The sequence below is a fragment of the Ascaphus truei genome, chromosome 1 (genome assembly GCF_040206685.1).
Source record: "Ascaphus truei isolate aAscTru1 chromosome 1, aAscTru1.hap1, whole genome shotgun sequence".
Lineage (NCBI taxonomy): Eukaryota > Metazoa > Chordata > Amphibia > Anura > Ascaphidae > Ascaphus > Ascaphus truei.
The window spans coordinates 331,320,113-331,342,099 of record NC_134483.1 but is presented as its reverse complement, the minus strand read 5'-3'; the positions used below and the strand labels follow the sequence as shown (position 1 = coordinate 331,342,099).

Genomic DNA, 21,987 nt, shown 5'->3' with positions numbered 1-21,987 from the left:
AATTACCCCTTAAAGCAGCAGTCAAAGCTGCCTTTTTTTTAAATTATTATTTATTTTCCCCCTTTAGTATGTACATCAGTAAAATTCACACAATGATCAGTAATTAGCTAAATTGCCAATCTTTCCGTTCTCCTGTGATCGATCGGCGAAGATTCGGCTCAGGAGTTCACTAAATGACTGTCCGTGCTGCAGAAGAGGACCAAAGATGCAAAATTATGTGGGGAAGGTCATGTGACCAGGCAGTCACTAGATACAATTGGTGCACTGCTAGAGACAGGGCAGGGTTCAAAAAGGGGGTGCCAGAGCCTGTTTCAGAAGAGGAAGGGGATGTAACTTTGCAAATGGTTGCTATAGAAACAAACAATGCTTGTTACTTTATAATACATTTAAAACCAGAGACAGAACATAAAACACAGACAAGGCTCAGTTTTAGCACATCCAGTGAGACTCATACACGGTACAGTGCCTAAATATATATGTATAAATATCTAATAAGTAAAATGGTCTTTTAGTTTGACATTTTTGGCCAAAATTGTTGTAAGCCCCTGAGCCAACGGCACGGCAGACCACATATCAGGGGTCCCTAACGCTAATATAAATTCTTAATAACCTGTATAATAACAGGAAGAATGATTTATAGTAAATCTGTCAATATTAGTTGCAAAGTTCTAAGTCTGACTGAAGCTTTTATTAACCTGTACATTACCAGGAAAAGCACTCTGTATTAGAGATGTCACAGCCAAACTGCAAGCAGGCAAGTTCCCCTGAGTGGAAGATGCTATGGAGTGAGCCCATAACCATTTAAATGTGGGAGGGGGTGAGCTTCAATTAGGTAGGAGGTTGCCACCCTCCAATCAGCCATGACTAGCTGGCCAAGAATTGTAAAACATACTGGACACCTAACAAGCTCCTATTGAACCCCCAAAATAACCACAACATATATATAAGCATATGAGTGTCACAGAGGAGTGCTACTGAGCATGGCAATATATATTTTAAACCAGAGACAGAACATAAAACACAGACAAGGCTCAGTTTTAGCACATCCAGTGAGACTCATACACGGTACAGTAGCACTCCTCTGTGACACTCATATGCTTATATATATGTTGTGGTTATTTTGGGGGTTCAATAGGAGCTTGTTAGGTGTCCAGTATGTTTTACTTTATAATACATACATTTTTTTTAGAGTTGTTTAAAAAAAATGCTTCTAATTTTCTAATAGTACAGAACTGATTTATTTAAAAAAAAAAAAACATGTAGGATATTGCTTGGTCTACAGCTGTGAGTGGCTCCGGTGCTTAAGTAGTGAAGGGGGTGGCTGTTATGCCAAATCATTAACTGATAGTTTTCATGCCAAAATCACTCATGTCTCTCCATATGCGCCCAATTCTTTTCTCTTTCATCCTAAAATTCAGGGTAGTCTCAATAAAAGTTAATCATTTCAGCAGAGGATTTAAAGATTTAGAAATCTGCCCAAAGATAACCGCCGTGTTTTTTTGTATTAGCAAAAAATGCCATTCATTTCTCAAGAGCCTGGTTAATCTTTTGGGGTGGAGATGAAAGATAAGAACGCACCTGATCTTGTGAAGCCGTTCAGACTTCAGATCTTTTTTTGTAGTAGGGGGAAAAAAAGGCAACCCGTGCATGACCTTTCAGCCAAGTTTACAGATGGCGCTAGTCCTGTTTTTGTGATGATTTATTCATGTTGCACAGTTATATGAGTGTTTCTTTTTCTTTCTTTGCTTATTTGTTTATATCTGTCTCGTTTACTTAGTGGTTGATGTTCCAATTAAGAGGCAATTCAAGTCATGTTCTACATGTGTTTAAAAATAAAATAAAAAATCAGTTCTGTAGTATTAGATAATACTTACTACATTTTTTTATTATTATCATTCAACTGTTAATGCCATTTTAATGAGTTTTAATATACTGAGCATCCTTTGATTTCTATAGCAGGATTTATCCCACCTCCCCAGTAGTGCAAGATCTTTGTAACACTTTCCTGTTTATGATCATTTGTTGCCAATGTTCCCAGCAGTTTGAGTTGCAAACTGTAACAATATATTGAAACACATTTTTTTTAAGTGCCGCTTGGATTGCCTCTTTAAAGCTGCAGTTCAGTCAATATCCTGCATGTGTGTTTTTTTTAAATAAATCAGTTCTGTAGTAAGAAAAAATACTTTTAGCATTTTCTGTTTTTAAAAAAACAACTTTGAAAGACCAATTTTCTTGTATTCTATTTTAACAGCCATTTGCTAAGGCACTGCCCCTTCATGTCCTGTCACAAGCCCTGGCACACCCCTTTGTCAGCCCTGCCCTCCCTCTAGCACATGTCAGTGCAGGAGTGCTCATGAATATTCATGAGCTTCCACTGAGTGACAGAAGCAGAGGAAAAACATATCCCATATCTAAAGATTTCGCCAATCAATACATGGAGAACTAATTGACTGGCAGCTATACAGTTCTTTAGGTAATTAGAGATTGCACACATGAAACTATTGAATTAAAAAAAAAAAAAGACTGAACTGCAGCTTTAAAAAGTAGTAATACAGAACTGTGGTTAAATGCAGCACAATAGGTTTGAATACAGGGCAGACACTTTTTATGAAAAGATTTACAATATATTTAGGATGGGAGGACAGGAGGAGAGATTGTTTAAAAAAATAAAAACCGTGACATCATCGTGAGATGAAATTGCAGCTTCTGACCACGTAGCCATCTTTGTGACAACAGTTAGGGTTACCATATGTCCGTATTTTCCCAGACCGGCTTTTTAATATAAAGTGGCCGTCCAAGAGAAATGTTTAAATACGTAAAAACGTCCGAGATTTGTAGCTGCGCATGTGTGACCACCGACCGCGCATGCGGGAACAAAAGCTGAACGCACATGCTCCGACTGCGCATGCGCGCTGGGTGTTCCGCCTTGGTGTCCTCTTTTTTGAGTGGTGAATTATGGTAACCCTACAAAACTAAACAAACAAATACCTCTGAACCCGGCGCTTTGAGTGCACGGTTCAACTCCAGGGGATCCCGTGGTTCATATCAAATAAAACAAAATAAAAAAACGTGATTTTATGCGATATTGCTTCTTTAAACGACCCATTTGACCTGATGTTCAGGAGTCGGGCAGTAAAAATGTACCGTACATGAAAATGTTGGCCAACACATGGTAGAATATTTTGTTAAGACAAAAAGCAGTTGATGGACACAAACACAGCTGACTTTAGAAGCAGAAGCAGTTACCATGTTATGTAAATGTACATATTTTTATATGAGGGCACATGAATACTATTTGTGTACAGTATGTGGCAGACCTGGGGTTCTATTTCTCAAAGTTTCCTAGCTGCAAAACTGTAGCAGACAATAGCACCAGATTTCAATAAAAAATAAACCCCATTGAGAGCAATTGGATTTGTTCCTTTGATAAACGTGGAGCTGTGCCTTTGCACTGGTTCATTTACAGTTTGGCAGCCAGGAAACGTTAATAAATGATTCCCATGGAATTGTCCCTTTACCTTCTATAAAGCCTGACTGTGTCTTTTGCTATTTTAGGTGAGGACTCTGTTTGTCAGCGGATTGCCTTTAGATATCAAACCTCGGGAGCTGTACTTATTATTCAGACCATTTAAGGTATTGTATCCCTCACTGACTGCTAAACCAATGAGACACTGGTGGAAAAATACTGAGGTCTTTGTATGAAGTCTAAGAAATGTGTGCTTTGATGCACAACCAATTCTTTTCAGTTAATGTAGTGAATAATTGATTTATTTTTTCTCTGTCAGTATTAGATTTTTTAAAAATAAGCTTCCTAACACTTAAGGCTACGCTTATAGTGCCGGCGACGGTGACATCAGGCTGCAGTCGCTGGAAAAATCAAATTGAGATGACTTCCAGCGATCGCGTCCAAGCCGTCGCTCCGTCGCGTCGCGCTTACTATAAGCGCACGAGACGGCGACAATTCATTTGTTTTGACACGACGTCGCTGTCGCCGTCACTAGAAGCGCAGCCTAATACAGGAATGATATAACACTTATGAGCACATTCACATATCTGAGACAGGTCCATAAACCTGCCATAACCCCATAATCATACTGCAGCCAAGGATTCTGGGTAATGATGTGCAAATAAGCACTCAAAGTGCATTGTTTTTTGCTTTCCCACCAGAACTTTTTTGTGTACCTAACACTTAATAGAGTTATGAACAGCATTCGGTTTTGGAGTTATGTCATATGACTTCAGTATATAATATTGTCTTAGGTGCCAACATCATGCCCACTTTTATAAATCTAACAATCATAAAGCACTTGGGCCTAGATTCATATATAACATGGAGTTACCCTATGCCATGTTATATATGAATAACCTGCGCTTTAAATATTCACTAAGGTAGCGTTAATCATGTTAACTCCAATTTAACGTATGGTTCATTTGTGCGCGCATTAAAATTTAATGCAAATTAGCTTATGAAATCCTTTATCATATTCATCCCAGATTCACTGTGCAGCACTGTTGTTAATGCTGGAAAGTTAGGTTATGTTATTAAAGACATACAGGCATACCCCGCATTAATGTACGCAATGGGACCGGAGCATGCTTGTAAAGCGAAAATGTACTTAAAGTGAAGCACTACCTTTTCCCACTTATCAATGCATGTACTGTACTGCAATCGTCATATACGTGCATAACTGATGTAAATAATGCATTTGTAACAGGCTCTATAGTCTCCCCGCTTGCGCACAGCTTCGGTACAGGTAGGGAGCCGGTATTGCTATTCAGGACGTGCTGACAGGCGCATGCGCGAGCTGCCATTTGCCTATTGGGCGATATGTCCTTACTCGCGAGTGTCCTTAAAGTGAGTGTCCTTAAACCGGGGTATGCCTGTACTTAATTTGGGCATTATTAATACATTTGCACAATTCAAGATGTGTTGATGCTGGAATAATATACCTTTGTTGTAAGTTGTAAGATAATTTTTCAACAGCAATTATTTAGTACAGGTACATGCGATTTAGAATTAACTCTGGTTACATTAGCCTACATATAGTGCATGCTGTTTAGAAATAAGATATATTATTTTAGCACGCGTATGTACTATTTAGAAATTACCCCCATTAACCATATAGTAATGAATTTAATTATGTTCGTTATTTCGGCATACAGTACAATTTGTTTTCAATTAGTGAATCTAGACTCAGAGAAAATAACGCCTGCTCCTGTTTTTGATTAACATAGCAGTATATTCACTGATTTAACACTGCTTCGTGAATATGGACCTAATTGTGGTCAAACACTGCACAGGAATTGTCACATACCGCAAAACACATAGTGATCTGGTGCACACACTATCGACCGATGAAATAATGCTCTTTTATTATTATTTCAGGGCTATGAAGGTTCCCTAATAAAACTCACATCAAAGCAGGTAAGACCAAGTGTATTCTACTTTCTGATTAAAATGTATCCATTTCTCAGTCACAGCTGTATGTTTTGTTGCACTAAAAAATAAAAACTGATAGGACCCCCCTACTAACCTTCCTGCCCCATAGAAAAACAAATAAGGTAATGCTTAACAACTTCATGTTAAATTAAAAATCCTCAAAATATTAGGGCATTTAAATATATTTACTGTATATAATGCAGTGAATGGCTCGCCGTAACCCAAACATGCTGCACGTAGTTTGAGTCACGGGTCAGGTGACTAACCCGGAAGTTGTTACGGTTGGTTCCCGTCACGCCAGGCTCTGTATAAAATGTTTGTTTCATGTGATATGTGTATTCACCTTGATAAAGGACTATTAATAGTCCGAAACGCGTTGGTGTGTGTAGTATGCAATTCTGATTCCATTAAATTAGCTTATTTTATGGGAACGCTTCCTGGTGGTTCTTCTTTCTTGGTTGCTGGATATTAGTGCTCCATTTTTTCTTCTCTTCCACCCTTCCAAACTAATGATAAGCCTTTAGTGCCGTGCTGCTCAACCCCCTCCCGGGGGTGCTCCAGCCTGGCCATGTTTTGTGGAGGTGCAATCCCACCTGATCGGCCCAAAAATAAACAATGTAACAATCTCCAGAAAAAAGTAACCTAGAGCGCAAAGACAGGAAGGACAAGGACAGACACCATTGTGTCATCCGTATAATAAAGGAGCGATCCCTACTTGATTGTATAAACTCACAGGAAAGCTTCTTTATCCGACATGTAACTGAATCTCCCAACGGCTCAGACCGATAGATTGCTGGGAATCTCTCCTCCCCTCTGCAGATGTCAGTCTTCCATTGGATAAGAACTCTGTATAGAATGCGAATTTACAGGAAGCAAACGCAACGTCATTTCGTTTTAATACAAATATAGTAAAAAACAGAAATGCACAGTGTACTCACACATTTTTTTTAATAAAAAAAAGCAAAGATTCGAGGTCACCCGACTCGGTAGAACAACGACGGTCCGCTCCTCTCACCTCAGCGTTCCCGGGGCTCGTGAACTTCTGTGTCACCTGATAGTTGATCTCATCTCGCGATATTGGGTGATGGATCAGCTGGGCGCTCTCTAGCATTCTTCCTCGCCCTACGCGTTTCGCTTAGGCTTCATCAGGGGTCTCCTCTTTACATCTGCAGAGGGGAGGAGAGATGCCCAAGCAGTCTCTCGGTGCGAGCCATTGTAGATTCAGTTATATGCCGGATAAAGAAGCTTTATTGTGAGTTTATACAATTAAGTGGGGATCGCTCCTTTATTATACGGATGACACTATGTTGTGTTTGCTTGTCCTTTCTGTTTTTGCTCTTTAGATTCCTTTTTTCTGGACTTTGTCCTTTTTCTCGAGATGAGAGAGTGGACCTCAGCTGCAGGGACACTTTAGGGAATTACATTTGTATTTACTCACTTATATATTATTTATATATTCAAATTGGTGCGCAGTTCTAAGATTTTTCTTTAATGTAACAATCTAATTGGCTTCCTTAAATTTATCTAACACTGCTAAAACCAAAAAGGGGACCACTTTTGTTTCTCTTGAAGTTGAACTACACATAGACAGTAATTTCTTTTGGACCACTAAATGACTGAATGTCAATCAAGAGTTTTCTCTTACACACACCCCTCCCCCCACCACCACCATGTCCTTATCAGAGAGCCAAAATAGATACACTTTGTGTTAACGGTACAATAACAGCTACTATGCCTGCATATAAAAAAGGAAGGCTAGTTTTTGATTAAAAAAAGTCGACCCTCCTTTGTCAAAATAAGAGATAAATGTACAATCTAGATAGAATTCTACCTTTTAGGGAGACATTTAATTTCTCTCTCATAAATATTATATTGAGTTGAATTAGACTCGACCATGAATTAGAAGTGCTGAATTTGCACTATTGCATTTTATTGAATTTTATCTGTAATGTCTGAATTTTTCTATTAAACTCGAATTTGTTGTCACAAATCTCACTCAGTCTTAAGTAGTTCTTCTAAATCCTCATATGTTTATATAGGAGAGAGATGCCTTTCTTAAATAAGCCCCCAAGTCTCCATAGAAGGCTCGGTGGGGGGGGGGGATTCATTACAATGTCACAGCCTCTGTAAGGGAGATATTTGCTTATAGGTGCTATATCATAACATGTTCTGTGCTGGCAGATATCTTACGGCCGGCCCGGCCCATTCACTGTGAAAGTGAACAGTCTTATGGCACAGTACCATAGTTAATAGGCGGTGCTAGTTGCCATTCAAGTCTTTGAATGCTCTATGACGCAGCATCATCATGGAGTCTGGCACTCCAGGAGCTTTCCTAGGGAAGATCTCGTCCTGTGGAGCTCTGCATGTGATCTAGCCAGTAAAGTAATGGAACAGGGACTCCTTGTCTATTCCCCTCATCAGCGATGTTGAATGCTCAAGTGCAGTGTGATTGCAGCTATCAAACATTCTAGAGTGTAATCTAGAGTGCAAACATTCTAGAGGGCAAAATTCTAAAGTTTGTTAAGTTGATTTCAGCTGTGCGTGAAATGTGATACTTACAGTAGGTCTTTCACTGAGACAGGAAACGGAAAAATAAAAGTGCAGTAAAGATAATTAGATCAGCCCAATATTATGTTCAAGCAAGGGTGCAATGAGGCTGATTACACATGCTGATACCTACGTACTGTAAGTACACTGAAATAGTGGGCATGTCACGTTTTGTCCTACACAACCTGTTCATACGGTATACCTATTCCTTCAGTGAATATAGATAGAGCCCGATAAAACACATTCTTATGTCGAACAAAAAAAACATATGGAATACAATAATCTCTTTAATTCAAATGATGGTGTTTCTGCATCAGGCTGCACAGATATGGATATCAGGATAAAACAGAATGCACCAGGGGAGCACATTTTTCATTGACTTTCTAGATTTTCGTTTAAGCCAAGTTTCCGATCTGAGTCACATCAACATTTTTGACCCTCTTTCTTACACGAGTAGAACGTCTGCCAGAAAACGTAGCATGACTGCAAGTTGTTCATTGGGCTGTATTTCAATACTTTTTTTTTTTAAATCCTGGTTTAACTTTCTAAGACAGAAGGATGACCAGTGTTGGAGTGACCTCTAATGTGTTGCAATGTATTAACGCCAACCCAATACTATAGGCCCCTCTGGTGGAAAAGGAGTGTTAGAAAGAAAGATAGAAGACACCTTGGTCTATACTGTATATACTAAGCAGTCAATTGCTCTAAGGCATCTTTCGGCACTAAAAGACACCCTGCAGCCCGTTGTCTTTCAGTGCCAGAATGGCTGCTTAGTAAATATAATTCCACGTGTCCTATTCATTTTAAATGGGCCGAAAAGTGTCTTTTGGCATTGGGAGATGTCTTATAGAATAGCACCACTTAGTAAATATGGGCAATTATGTAATCTCCTCTAGATTACTGGGGGGGGGGGGGGGGGGAAGTCTCTGTGTTAGACGTTTATACCATATCATATGCTGCAGATCTTTTTTAATGCAGAGGAAAGGGTTAAAAAAAATGACAGAAATAAACGCACAAATTAAATATCTAATATTTAGCGATATGCGTTCGGTAACTCCTTACTCAATTCTCCTACAACTGCTTCTGTAATTGCAGTCTGACACGAGTCCCTAACACATTTTAAACCGATGCTTAGTATCTTGTATACATTGATGTATATTCAAAATGCCGTTCTTGGCATCAAGTTACTGATCTTGACACCTACCCTCTTATTTTCTAACTGGTACTAATTCTTTGAAGCCACAAACTGAGCCTCTCCGTGTATTCTTTCTGCACTAAAGTGTCCTGTAGATATGGGGCCCACTGATGATCAGGACTAAGGATGCCTCTTAAATTCTGGAGATATATATATATATGTCTACATTATGTAGTTAGTGTTGTGAATTACTTTTCTGGCCCAAAAGTGATACAGGGAAAACTCATTTTAAATTGTGCTTGTGTGCGCCAATGTACTAACCTAAAGATTTCCAACCTGCGCCAAAAATGATTTTTTTTTTGTCTTTTTTTCTTGGCGCACAGAAATGGACTGCGCTAGGCGTACAGATGTTAATGGTACGTACTAAAAAAAATTATGTTTCTGTGCACCAAAAAAAGGAGAAACTGCATCAAAAGCTATAAAATCTGATAATAGTGCTAAGGCACAATTGAATATTGCTAGGTATCAACTCAAACATTTATTTGACACAGCAGAGATGTTTCATGATATACAGTAGGTTAACAAAAAGTATTATATTCAGAGTGGCTATTCTAAATCGTATTACACTAATGACTTATATTTACTAATGCGAGTTATAAATAAAAAAATACACATCATTCTGTTTTTATTTACATTGCATCAGTCACGTATTCAACATGATGCGACGTGTCAGAAATAATTGAAAACAACAAATGATGCGTCGTAAGTTTTCATATATATATATATATATATATATATCAAACATTTTGTGAAGGTTTGTATTACTTTTTAGCACTTAGGTTTTGATGCAGACCTTTAAATAATCTATATAATCTTGGCACAAAGGCTTCTTTCTATTGAGACAAAAGTGGAACAATTGTTGGCCAAAAAAAATGTGCCGCATGTTAAAGAAAAAAATCCTATTGTTTTCTGTAGTCATTTTTCTTTGCTACATCTAGTGCAGTTTTTTGTCCTTGAATTGCTCCCCTTTTCCTTGATACATATAGACCCAAAGAGACTGCTCCAGCAGCACGTGCTGACAGCATCGCCATTAATAACTGGGTCACTCGCCAGGCAGGTCACGGCAATCATTTTATTTCATGATGTATGAAACCTGACTACGTGACTAACAGTTCACAGCCGTTCACAAAAATACGTCTTCGGACACGAGGAAGAAGTGCCACTCGTGTATCCATTGACAGAATAGTGGGTTCACTCATCCGCTAGCAAAGAAGGGAACACCATGGTGGGTGTGGTTCTATAGGATGAGACATTCTGCTTATTTAATTACCTTAATGATGTTGATATGAAACATGCCGTAATCTGTTATTATATGTACAGTAGCTCTAGTCAGAGCTTCAATGTATAGGTATTTCCCTTGCAAGCATGTGGTTAGGTTTGGGAGCATATATAAATTGTAGGTACTGACAAGTGGATATGCAAGTGACAAACCAAGTCGATCCACATAATATATGGGGTGTAACTTTCCATTCAGTTAACACAGGTCAAAGGCCCACGCTAAGGCCACATAGAGGTAGTTTGACATAACAGAATTCCACATCTGCTATACTCACGTTACTCTCCCTTCTGATTCCCAGCCTGTAGGTTTCGTCAGTTTTGATAGCCGTTCAGAAGCAGAAGCCGCCAAGAATGCATTAAATGTAAGTAACACTTTGGTAATATCCTACGGCAAAATGTATTGTTCCACTAAACATGTAAATGTAAAATGTTCTGTATTGGCTACATTTTATGTGGTTCTGTATAATATAGAAGCTGCTTCATTGTTGCTATTCCTTAAATTTAACTCAACTAGTGGTTGTTACATTTACATTGGACTTTCTGTGACATTTCACATACTTAGTTAAGTTATTGTGGAGTCTTTGCTACATTCCAAATCTCACATCTACTGCTACATCCAAACTGCTGATAGTCAAATGTTTATTGCAAAAGCTAGAAATCTAATCTTGCATAATATAATATAGGAAATAGCAAATAATTGTAATACAAGTTTTGTTTTGGTGCTGGAAGTCATGTGGGGGTTATAAGCGCGGGTACGAACATAGTGGTATGCAAGACCCTCCAACGGGAAGGAGCCGCACTGCGGTGTTTAACTTCTGGAAACTGATCTGCATTGCCTGGAAATGCATTTAAACAGCTTGAAGACATCATTTAACTGAGCGTTACCTGTAACATGCCTTCCGGAAGGCACCTTAAAGCCTCCCTACTTGCCTGCCTCCTTCCTTGCCTGCCTGCTGGATTTGCTTGCCTACTTGCCTGCCTGCTTACTTGCCTGCCTGCTTACCTGCCTACTTGCCTACTTACCTGCCTACTTGCCTGCCTGCTTACCTGCCTGCCTGCTTACCTGCCTGCCTGCCTGCTTGCTTACCTGCCTACTTACCTGCCTACTTGCCTACTTGCCTGCCTGCTTACCTGCCTGCTTGCTTGCCTGCCTGCCTACCTGCCTACCTACCTACCTGCTTGCTTGCATTCTTGAAGAAGGTGTTCTTGAAGCATTAGATTGACTTAAAGTTGCTTTAACATCATAGAATTAATTTAAACCAGTGGCCTGTTGTAGGCCTAATCATTTGTACTCGAGCCTGTGGTGATTTAAATGATAATAAATATGATAATAAATTAAGTAAACACATACTCGTATACAAATGATCAGGTAGCATTTTCCATTGGTTTACATTCATTCTATGGTGTAGATGCAACTTTAAAGCAATTTCATGGGGGGATAGAAGGAGATAGACAGTTGCTGAGTAAGTGGTATGTTTTCTTGAAGAGTTGAATTGAGAAATGAGTGCTACAATCACAAATGTTGTTGAACTTGATATCACTGTAGTTTCAGAGTGCCTAATTACAGCAGATGGTCCTGAAGATGCGGTGTGGATACTGACACTTAGTCAATACTGTCTTACATTATAATGATCATTTTAATGTAGAACGATGAACTGCATCTGCTCTACACTGCGGCTCCTGGAGCTGGACCACATGTACCAGCAGCAGCTCAACGCTTCCAGGTGCTTACTTATTAATATGTTAGTAGCTGGAAAGCATCTTGCACTGCAATGTGGTCCCAATGTGGTCCGACCACCACCTAGTAAATCTCTCCCGTAGTTTCATCCTGAAACAATGCATTTACGAACAAAATATTGGGTATAAAGTATGTGTAGCTGCTACCAATGTTCCTAATTTAATTATGATAGATTCTGCGTATTCCACAGATCTGGGACAGTTTTGCTTTGAGACTAGGAATACAGCTAAAGAGGTAATGTGCAGTTGGAAGGCCCATGAACGATGTTGATGATGTAATGACGAAGGCTCATAAAGTGTGCTTCGGTTTAGGTTATAATGCAGGTCATTCATTTGGATTTCATATTAAAGCAGCAATCCCCCCCTACTGTTTTTTTTTTTTTGCACTGTTGAATTTTTTAAATAGAGTTTGGACTGAGCTGAATAGGACTGTTTTTTTTATTCCTGGCGACTTATCGCTTTAGTTGCTAGTGTTTAAGCTTAGATTTGGGAAATCAAAATGGCCACCAGTTTTTCGACCTTGCGCTTAGGACTTGAATATTTGCAGCTAAGGCCGTGATTATACCAAAAATCATGCGCGACTGAAAAACAAAGTAAAACAAACCAATACGAGTGCACATACCAAGCGCGACGTAAGCGCCGCGACGTCCTGCAAAGCGTTTGTCTCCTCAAGCGATTTGGGAATCTGTTATTCACCCACGACGGCCGCATCATGTGATTTACACGGCCAATCACAGTGCATCATCAACCAATCTGGCCATGTCTCCCTGCAGTAGCGCTACACATCTCTTTGGTATGTTCACATGTAGCGTCGCTACGATGACGTCACCGGATCGCTTTGCAGCTCTGCAGTTTTTGGTATAATTAAGGCCTTAGGGATTTGGTGAGGTTTGTGCTCAATGTTGGCTAGTTTTCTGTTTTCTTCACAAAATAAGGTATTTTTTTTTACATTTCTGCATTTTATTCTTCATCCAGTCGGTTTTCATTATGAAGAATGATGGTTTTATTTTTATTTTTCACTCTTCTTTGACTTACAAATGGTCACCGTTAGGATTTTCTAAGAGAAAATAAAGCCATTATCATTAAGCACACATTTTAAAAGCTATACGTATCTTACATTAATTACGAAGTAACGACGTTAGAAAACTGTTATATGGCAGGTATAGGAAAAATGTGTTGACTACAACTTTATATCAGAGGAAAACAGGCCGGTGTATTTCTTCCTCCTTATTCATATATTGTATTATTGCCATATACTTCAGTTAGAGTCCTTGTCTCTCCATGTAGCGCGGCTGGAAGCTCCACGGCAGAGCGGCTTGTATCTCGGTTTCTTTTTCACCTCTTTATGGCACCACATTATGAGTAGCAGGGATGGCGTCCGGCACGAGGGGGGTTGTTGCATCCTGCTAGACATACCGATTGTATGTGATTCGGGCACCCTCATCTTCCGAGTTACAACTAGGAGCTGCGGGGAAACGTCGCTGATATAACTTTGTGCACATATGCCTAGCGATCCCTATTCCCGACTATAGTGGCTTATTTGCTACTTGCTATACCCATCAGGGGTGCACAAACTTCCTCCGTTGCGCCCCCCCCTGCCTGCTCTCCCGCTGTGGCGAAATGGGCGTCAAATGATGCTTCGGGGTCATGTGACCCACCGCGTCTCCATGGCAACGGGTGTGAAATTACACCGTGTTGTCATGGAGACGAGTGGACCACACAAGCCAGGTAAGTGAGCTGCGTGGCCTGGGACTCACAGTTTGCGCACCGCTGTCCTATATGTTAATCAAGGATATACCTCTGATTGTAGTGAACAGCAATGTATATGCACAAATACCCAACAGAGGGGAGCCTATGTATATTTTGACACGGACCGCTGTATATAAAGATTGTTGGGATTTGAAACCAGGCGTTTTGGGGCGTATTTACGTTGGTATAGAGCTGTATTTATCTGTACATACAGTATATAAAAGTGTAGAAACTGGTATTATATCCATGGAAAAAATACTACTGCAGATATATCCACTGTGATTATTATATAGCTGTGCAGCTGATATACCTGCGGTACGCACATATGATAACAGTGCGCCTATTTCTGCACCAACGCCGCTTTAACAAACACTACAATGTCACAGATATAAATCTGTGTACACCCGCCTGGTGATCCCTATTCCTGATACCAGTGACTCGCCCACCTACAGTATAGTTCCACCCTATATGTGGGAACACGAAGATAGGAGCCATATTTGGGTGGCCCTCCCTGGGCTTTAGAGACACCTAAAATACAGGTTTGGGATATATCCGTAGGAAGTTAATATCTGGGACATGGGTACCTCTCTGTTTGTGCTAAATAGCTATTTACACGTCCGAATAACTAACAGAGGAGAGCTGACTCATATGAAGAGACTGACAGCCTTGGGGGATCTCATGATATGAAACTAGACGTTTTGGGACGTATTTACGTCGGCACAGCTTGATATACATCTGCACATATATACGGTGCAATAATTGGTATTATGCTATACCACAAGTATCTGGACAAGATACTAATGTGGATATTACCACCATAATCGCCACTGCATGGCATATATACAGTAGTACACATTTATGACAATAGTGCACCTATCAATTTACTTAATCCGCTTTAGCTCATACTGTATATCTGATCCACACTCCTTTTACTGGATAAATAACTACCTTCCTACCAGAGATTATTGTCTTTTTTGTTATTATCTATTTCACTGTATATAATATTCACCGTTGTTCCTGTAGATGAATTTTTTATTTAGGGGTTTCCCTATCAATTTTCCACCAATATATTGTCATCTGTGAAGGCCAATTAAGGGAATATTTGTACCCCTAGACTGACACTAGTCTATTATCCTCATTTTCAGTGAGTGCAGTAAATTAGGGAGCTTTTTGACCCCCCTTCTGGGGATGGGTTCAGCCAGTATTCTTTTCAGCAACATATTCAAGGCAGGACCTTATTTAATATGCTATAAAGCTGTGCTAGTGACGTGCTCCATTAACATGAACAGGACTACTTTTCTTTTTCCCAGCACTGGGGAGCGGCTTCATGCCGTACTATCGAGTAAGGGCAATAGTGAGAAGTGAAGCCAATGTACAATTAGTCCTGTGTTAACTACCATACTGCTAGAAGTTGGTGCACTGTTAACGGAGTAGACTCCCCTGGTCTGGAACATTCGGTCGTGACCGTTTATCAGCCACTCACCTCGGTGCAGGGACATCTCGCTGCTGGCCGTTTCGCTGCGGAGGTAAGCCCCACACCTTATCTTTTGCCCTAAAACTCCCTAATCAACCCCTAATACTAACACTATACCCTACCCTAAAAACCTTAACCCCTTACCCTAAAAACCTTAACCCCTTACCCTAAAAACCTTAACCCCTTACCCTGAAAACCTTAACCCCTTACCCTAAAAACCTTAACTCCTTACCCTAAAAACCTTAACCCCTTACCCTAAAAGCTTTTACCCTAAGCCCCCACCATAAAACGCTAACCTCATACCCTAAACCCCCTATCACTTAACCCCGTACCCTAACCGCTAAAACCCCTTAAATTAACTTACCTTATTGGCGAAACAGCTGGCGGCTGAGTGTCCAGTGGCAGTAGCAAAGGGTCTCTCAGCGGCCAAACTAGCGGTTCCCCTTTTATACAAGTGGCACTGCTGCCTGATCTGTGAAATCACCCAGTACAGCTCAACCCCGTTATAACATGATCCGTTACAACGCGAATCCGCTTACAGTATAACGCGATGCAAGCGTGGCTCCCAATATTCGTATTTATAAATATTTTACAACACGATTATTGGCGTCTTAAATACTTTATTGTACAATGCATACAATTGTACATTATTTCTAACGCGATCCGCTTATATCGTGATGTGATTCTTTGGACCCCAAGCACAGTGTTATAAGGGGGTTGAGCTGTATTAGCCCTAATTATACTGCTCCCTCAGCCTTGTACATCCCATTATATCCCTGTAACACCCCTATATCACATATACACCTTCTACTGCCCAATACCTACTGGTTGTATCCCCACCCCCTACTCTATTTGCACAGTATATACCCCGCTATATATTTCCCCCCGCCCCCCTCGATATATCCCCCCATATACATCCCATCAGTATATCCTCCCCGCTATGTCCCACTACATTGGAAAAAGTCTTTGCGTTAGCATTCTACAAGAGGTGGTAACCTTGACTGTCACTGTTATTCTTTTTTTGCTTGGAAAGCTCCCATCAAGTGAACGACAGTGAGCTGCTTCTCAGTGTATGGAATAAGGGCCTTTATCTCATGCACCCTCGCCACAAAACACCAGGAAAGCAGTAGACCAAAATTCCAAGTTTGCTGCGAAAATTGCGTTTTTTCCCTCCATTTTTAAATATTTCAAAATTCGTTACAGATCGGAAAAAAACCCCCACAAAATTCACAATTCGCACTGAGAATTTTCACTTACAAGTGAAAGTTTACAATAGGAAAAAAAAATGTGTACGGATTTTTCTTCTTCACATTTCCCCCCAAAATTCAAATAAACAAAACCTGGGAACTGGATTTCAACAGATTCAAATGAGGCCACAACTTAATAAGCACCGGAAGCAGTTCCCTGATAGATATTATTATTATTGTTTATTTGTATAACGCCAACATATTTGTCAAATCAAGTGGTGTTTCATTAATACCAATAAAGTTGATTGTTCTTGAGATGAGACAAAAAGTGGTATCCAAAATATGATTTCACTTGTCTAAACCATTCGTTGTACCAGAGCTCTGCAGAGAGCACAGCGTTTACATTTTAAAGCATAGCTCCCCTTTAAAAAGTACTGCTCAGGGAACTGAGGGGCTCTTCTGGAGAGGACTGTCTCACTCCACAAGAAGCACCCTAGTTCTGGACATAGAGTGTAACCTCTGATATCCTGATAAGGACAATGGCATGTGTCACATGACTGGAAATATCCCTCAATGAGAACTCCTGATTAAATAAACAAAAACAACTAAACACATGGGTATTGTTGCATTGACAGTGGAACAGGAGCTTTGGATCTATTGTTCCTAAATAATAAGTGGCAATCCAAGCGCGCAATATGTTTAGCATTTTTTTTTACATTGAAGCAAGGGGTCTCCAGAGCTGTACGCCATTAATTTCAGCTCCGGGGACCCCCTGTTTCCGGAGATACCTCCATAGGGGTGCCGGCAGCCGCTCCGCTCAGCTACGAGGGATCACGTAAGGGCCGCTGTTGAAAGCTCCCATGCGCCATGCGGTCCAATAGGAAGCCGTGATGTCATCCTGTGTGACTTCCTGTTGGCCTGGGGGATTCCGGCACCACCTAAGTCGGTCTTTATCTCAGGAACCAGGGGGTCCCGGAGCAGAAATGAATTGGATTCGAGTCCGGAAACCCCCTGCTTCAATCCTATGTTAGAAAAGAAAATTAAAAAATCGCCTACTTGGATTGCTCCTTTAATATAAGCCATGCAAACTCCGCATTTAATGGTAACTCGTGTCAATCATTTATAAATGATGCCAGGTACAACTAAACAGCCACTGTGTAACAAACATGGTGTATTGTCGTCACTAAACAAACATACTGTTTTTAAACCCTTTGGCTTCACAGTTTCCTACTTATTTATACTGGGTATAGTATCAAAAGAATGCAAAGTAATCCTGTATATGCGGAAAAACATGCATAAATCGACAGGAAATATACCAGAAATACAATATCATATTTGGCATAATGAACAAAGGTGCTGGTGCACAATAGTGACCGACGTTTACACATTTAGGGGGATAAAGGGAACATTTATTCATTCTCCATTTATTTGCACTGAGTTAAGTGTTTTACAGGGAGAAAATGTAAAAAGTATATATTTGTCAGCTACAAATCTGAAAATCTGAGTTGTCAAAATGAACCAATGTTACGTTACACGTTTTTAATAATTTTTACTACTCAACATAATTTAAGGTGCAAATAGAGGCTTTTCAATTGTTGTTTCCTAACAACAAGTGCAGTACAAGACTACCACAATATATGATAAATAATATTTTACAGGAAGCTATGAGGCTCATACTTATCTTAAATACGTTAAAAAACATATTTTAAAATATTGTATACAACCATATGGCCAAAATATACTTTTATATATATATATATACAGTGGTTGACAAATCACCAAAAAATCTACTCGCCACACAAAAAAATCTACTCGCCACCTAGTACCAAACGTGTGCTGCTTGGGCCAATATTTACTCCCGGGGGTTAAATCCACTCGCCCGGGGCGAGCAAATGTATAGGTTTGTCGAACACTGTATATATATATATATATATATATATATATATATATATATATAAAACAAAAAAAGAGAGAGAGCGCACGCCCCATAGCATAAAATGGTGTATTTAATATTAAAAGTGGAAGGGAAGGGGGGAGGGGGGAAAGAAACGCACTCACAAGAATAAAATGATATTTAGGCAATTTGTGATAATATCACCACCATCCGTTATCTTTGCTGCAAACGTCCGCACGTATAGACTCCCTCAGGGCTGCGTGAAGAAATCGTAGCTCACCGGATACCAGGGGTGATGTTTGCCGACTAGATAAAGTCCACGAGGTATCAGAAAATCGCCTCTCCACTCTGAATGGCCGCCGTATGTATCCCACGCTTGATGCGGCCTGGTGCGATGACCAGCGTCGTAATGACGTAATTGCGCTATCAGAGTCCCTGATGCATTTCATCACCAACGGGCGACTTTCTCAAAGGGCTGATACTGGATTGACGGCAGTCCTCTGTACTTATAGCCAGTTCGTTGCTGGAGAGTGGAGAGGCAATTTTCTGTTACCTACTGCAATTTATTTTAGGGCATAGTAACAGCCAAAAAGAACACTCTGACGCGTTTCCCGTGGTATCCCACGCTTTATCGGGCAGTAAGAAATATACCGCAGATGATGGTAAAGAGTCCACAGCAGTGCCAGCCATAAAATTTGTGTGCAAGTACAGTACCACACAAATTTTATGACTGGCACTGGTGTAGACACTTTACCATGACGGTGATTGACAGGTCAGTCGGCACTACACTACTCAGTGTGAAGTGCGGGGGGGGGGAAGGGAGATCAGAGGCGCACGGAAGCTGGGGAGACCTCCAGAACTCTGCCTGCCCTGCTCTCATGGGGTCAATATCGGGGGAGGGGGGAGATTTCTGTGTGCTGTGTCTATGCGTAAGTGTGCTTGCAAGTGTCAGTGTGAGAGAGTGAGTGTGTGTCAGTGTGAGAGAGTGAGTGTGTGTCAGTGTGAGTGAGTTCAGACTCTGTCACAGATACACACTGACACACACACACACACACACTATGACAAACAGAGCCGCCGGCAGGGTGGGCATCATTTTTAAGTTTAAAGTTTCTCAAGTGTGTGCGTGTGTGTCCGTCCCTGTAAACCCAATGCAAAGATAGATTTCAAATGGTATTTTATTGAATTTCATTCACTTTATAGATGGGTTCCTGTGGTCAGGTAACCTTTTTCTCTGGCAACACTTCGTGTCTTGGAAACTTCCATAGTCACGGTTTCAACTGTTTCCAGAATCCGGCGTTACAAACATTCGCTTACTTCCCTGGAAGACCGTAATGACATTTGTTTTGCCCACAAAGCCCACACATATCCTACCCACAATTGCTTGCAGGTGGTTTCCTTGCGTCAACCACAATCTCATACGAGTTTTCAAGAGGACAGAGTGAGCAATTTTTTTTACTTAACATGTATCGTTTGATGGAACTTTTACTAGGGCTTTGTGAGCCTTTGATCTGCATTGATTTGTAGTTTCAATGAAAGTACTTAAGCAAAGTAGAAAATGTGAATACAAATCTAACTAAAAAAAACTCTCTACCAGCGCTTGATCCAAGTGATAGACTAATTGGTGTGATAACAACAATTGAGTGATTACAATGTGATTACATATGCAGCCAAGGGGGCAATAAACAATGGATTGTTCAAATCCAATACCATACAGATACAAATACAAAAAATGTCCCCGGCGCAAAGTGTGGTGATGATAATTACAGTACCATATCGAAAGACAGTCCTGTTTGAAAAGTCAGTCCTGGTAGTAGAATGATTCATCAACAATGTGAGGTAGATTTTCCTCTAGGCGTGTTCCCTTATGTTGTCTGCAATAACAGATAAAGAAAACACACCATTGCGCAGTATACAGACTCAATTGCCCCAACCTGAAGAGGAAAATCCCTACTTGCAGGATATTTTCTTGTTCATTCGGGGGAGAGAATCTGTTCTTTGGCTCTCTTCCTCCACCTTGATCTCCACGGGCCCCTCCTGGTTCCTAAGGTGGCTCTCTTCAACTCGGTCTGCGTCGTCCCAGTAGCAGCATACACCGCAACAGCCGTGGTTGGAGAAAATTGAAAGACAGCCTAGTGTACTCCTGAGGAAGTGACGTAGCGTCACGAAACGCGTAGAGAGGAGGAGCCTAGTACAGTGCACGTTGTAAGCTGTCACCTGCGTTGCATCTCGTGGTGTGGGGAGAACTTCGGGCGCTACGCCGCTGACGTCATCGGTTGGCGCGCGACGTCGTGAACAACACACCATCGAGTGGACACAGGCTGCGGACGGCATTCTTGAGCGGCATGTTTGCCCTCGCAAAATGTGAGTGTAACATCGCTGCTTTTTAACATTGTTAAATAAAATTTGCGGAGTACAGTAGGCTGTCTTTCAATTTTCTCCAACCACGGCTGTTGCGGTGTATGCTGCTCCTGGGACGATGCAGACCGAGTTGAAGAGAGCCACCTTAGGAACCACGAGGGGCCCGTGGAGATCAAGGTGGAGGAAAAGAGCCAAAGAACAGATTCTCTCCCCCGAATGAACAAGAAAATATCCTGTAAGTAGGGATTTTCCTCTTCAGGTTGGGGCAATTGAGTCTGTATACTGCGCAATGGTGTGTTTTCTTTATCTGTCATTGCAGACAACATAAGGGAACACGCCTAGAGGAAAATCTACCTCACATTGTTGATGAATCATTCTACTACCAGGACTGACTTTTCAAACAGGACTGTCTTTCGATATGGTACTGTAATTATCATCACCACACTTTGCGCCGGGGACATTTTTTGTATTTGTATCTGTAAAGTAGAAAATGGGTGTATTTTCTTTTGCTCGATTTTCCTTAAAATATGTAATGAAAGATTTTTTTGATTTTGTTTCTTATTATTACTCCTTGTTTTTATTCTGTTAATCCTAGTGAAGCTAAATGTTGACCTCAAAATAGCTCAATTTTATCTTCTATTTAAACCCCAAATAATAGCAGGCAGCCAAATATTTTTTTTTCTTTCCTTCCTGTGCATGTTTTTTTCCATCAGCACATCTGTCACTTCGGAGGCAGACCAGGTAAATAGGGAGAAGGAGCGGCTCAGTGAGCAAAGACACTGACTGTAAACAATGTCACCGCGTTTGAATCAGGGGAGCCTGGTTCAATTTCCAGTGTCAGCTCCTTGTGACCTTGGGCGAGTCACTTTATCTCCCTGTGCCTCAGGCACCAAAAACATAGATTGTAAGCTCATCAGGACTGTGTCTGCAACACCTATGTGCTGTGTACCGTGCACTATACTGTAATTGTGACGCGCTTTTAGTCCCATTGGGAGAAAGGGGCTCTATGAAATAAATGTAAATTATTCAATAGGTATCTGCATTACTGCTGGTCTCAGTGATAATACACATGGGTTATTAAAACTGGGGACTGAGTTTGGAGCAACATTTATCAATAATTAACACATG

At 40.6% G+C, this 21,987-nt stretch overlaps 1 protein-coding gene across 5 annotated transcripts in view; it reads left to right on the top strand.

The window, feature by feature from the left end:
* Positions 1-21,987, top strand: part of RBPMS (RNA binding protein, mRNA processing factor) — a 225,687-nt gene that overhangs the window by 98,347 nt on the left and 105,353 nt on the right. For 3 of the 5 annotated variants that reach the window (XM_075607477.1, XM_075607453.1, XM_075607443.1), the window contains exons 2-5: positions 3,556-3,633; positions 5,387-5,425; positions 9,506-9,538; positions 10,760-10,822. In XM_075607477.1, the coding sequence (XP_075463592.1) occupies positions 3,556-3,633; positions 5,387-5,425; positions 9,506-9,538; positions 10,760-10,822 (213 nt within the window). The remainder of the gene's footprint in view (positions 1-3,555; positions 3,634-5,386; positions 5,426-9,505; positions 9,539-10,759; positions 10,823-21,987) is intronic. The other 2 variants (XM_075607469.1, XM_075607460.1) reach the window with 1 other exon arrangement.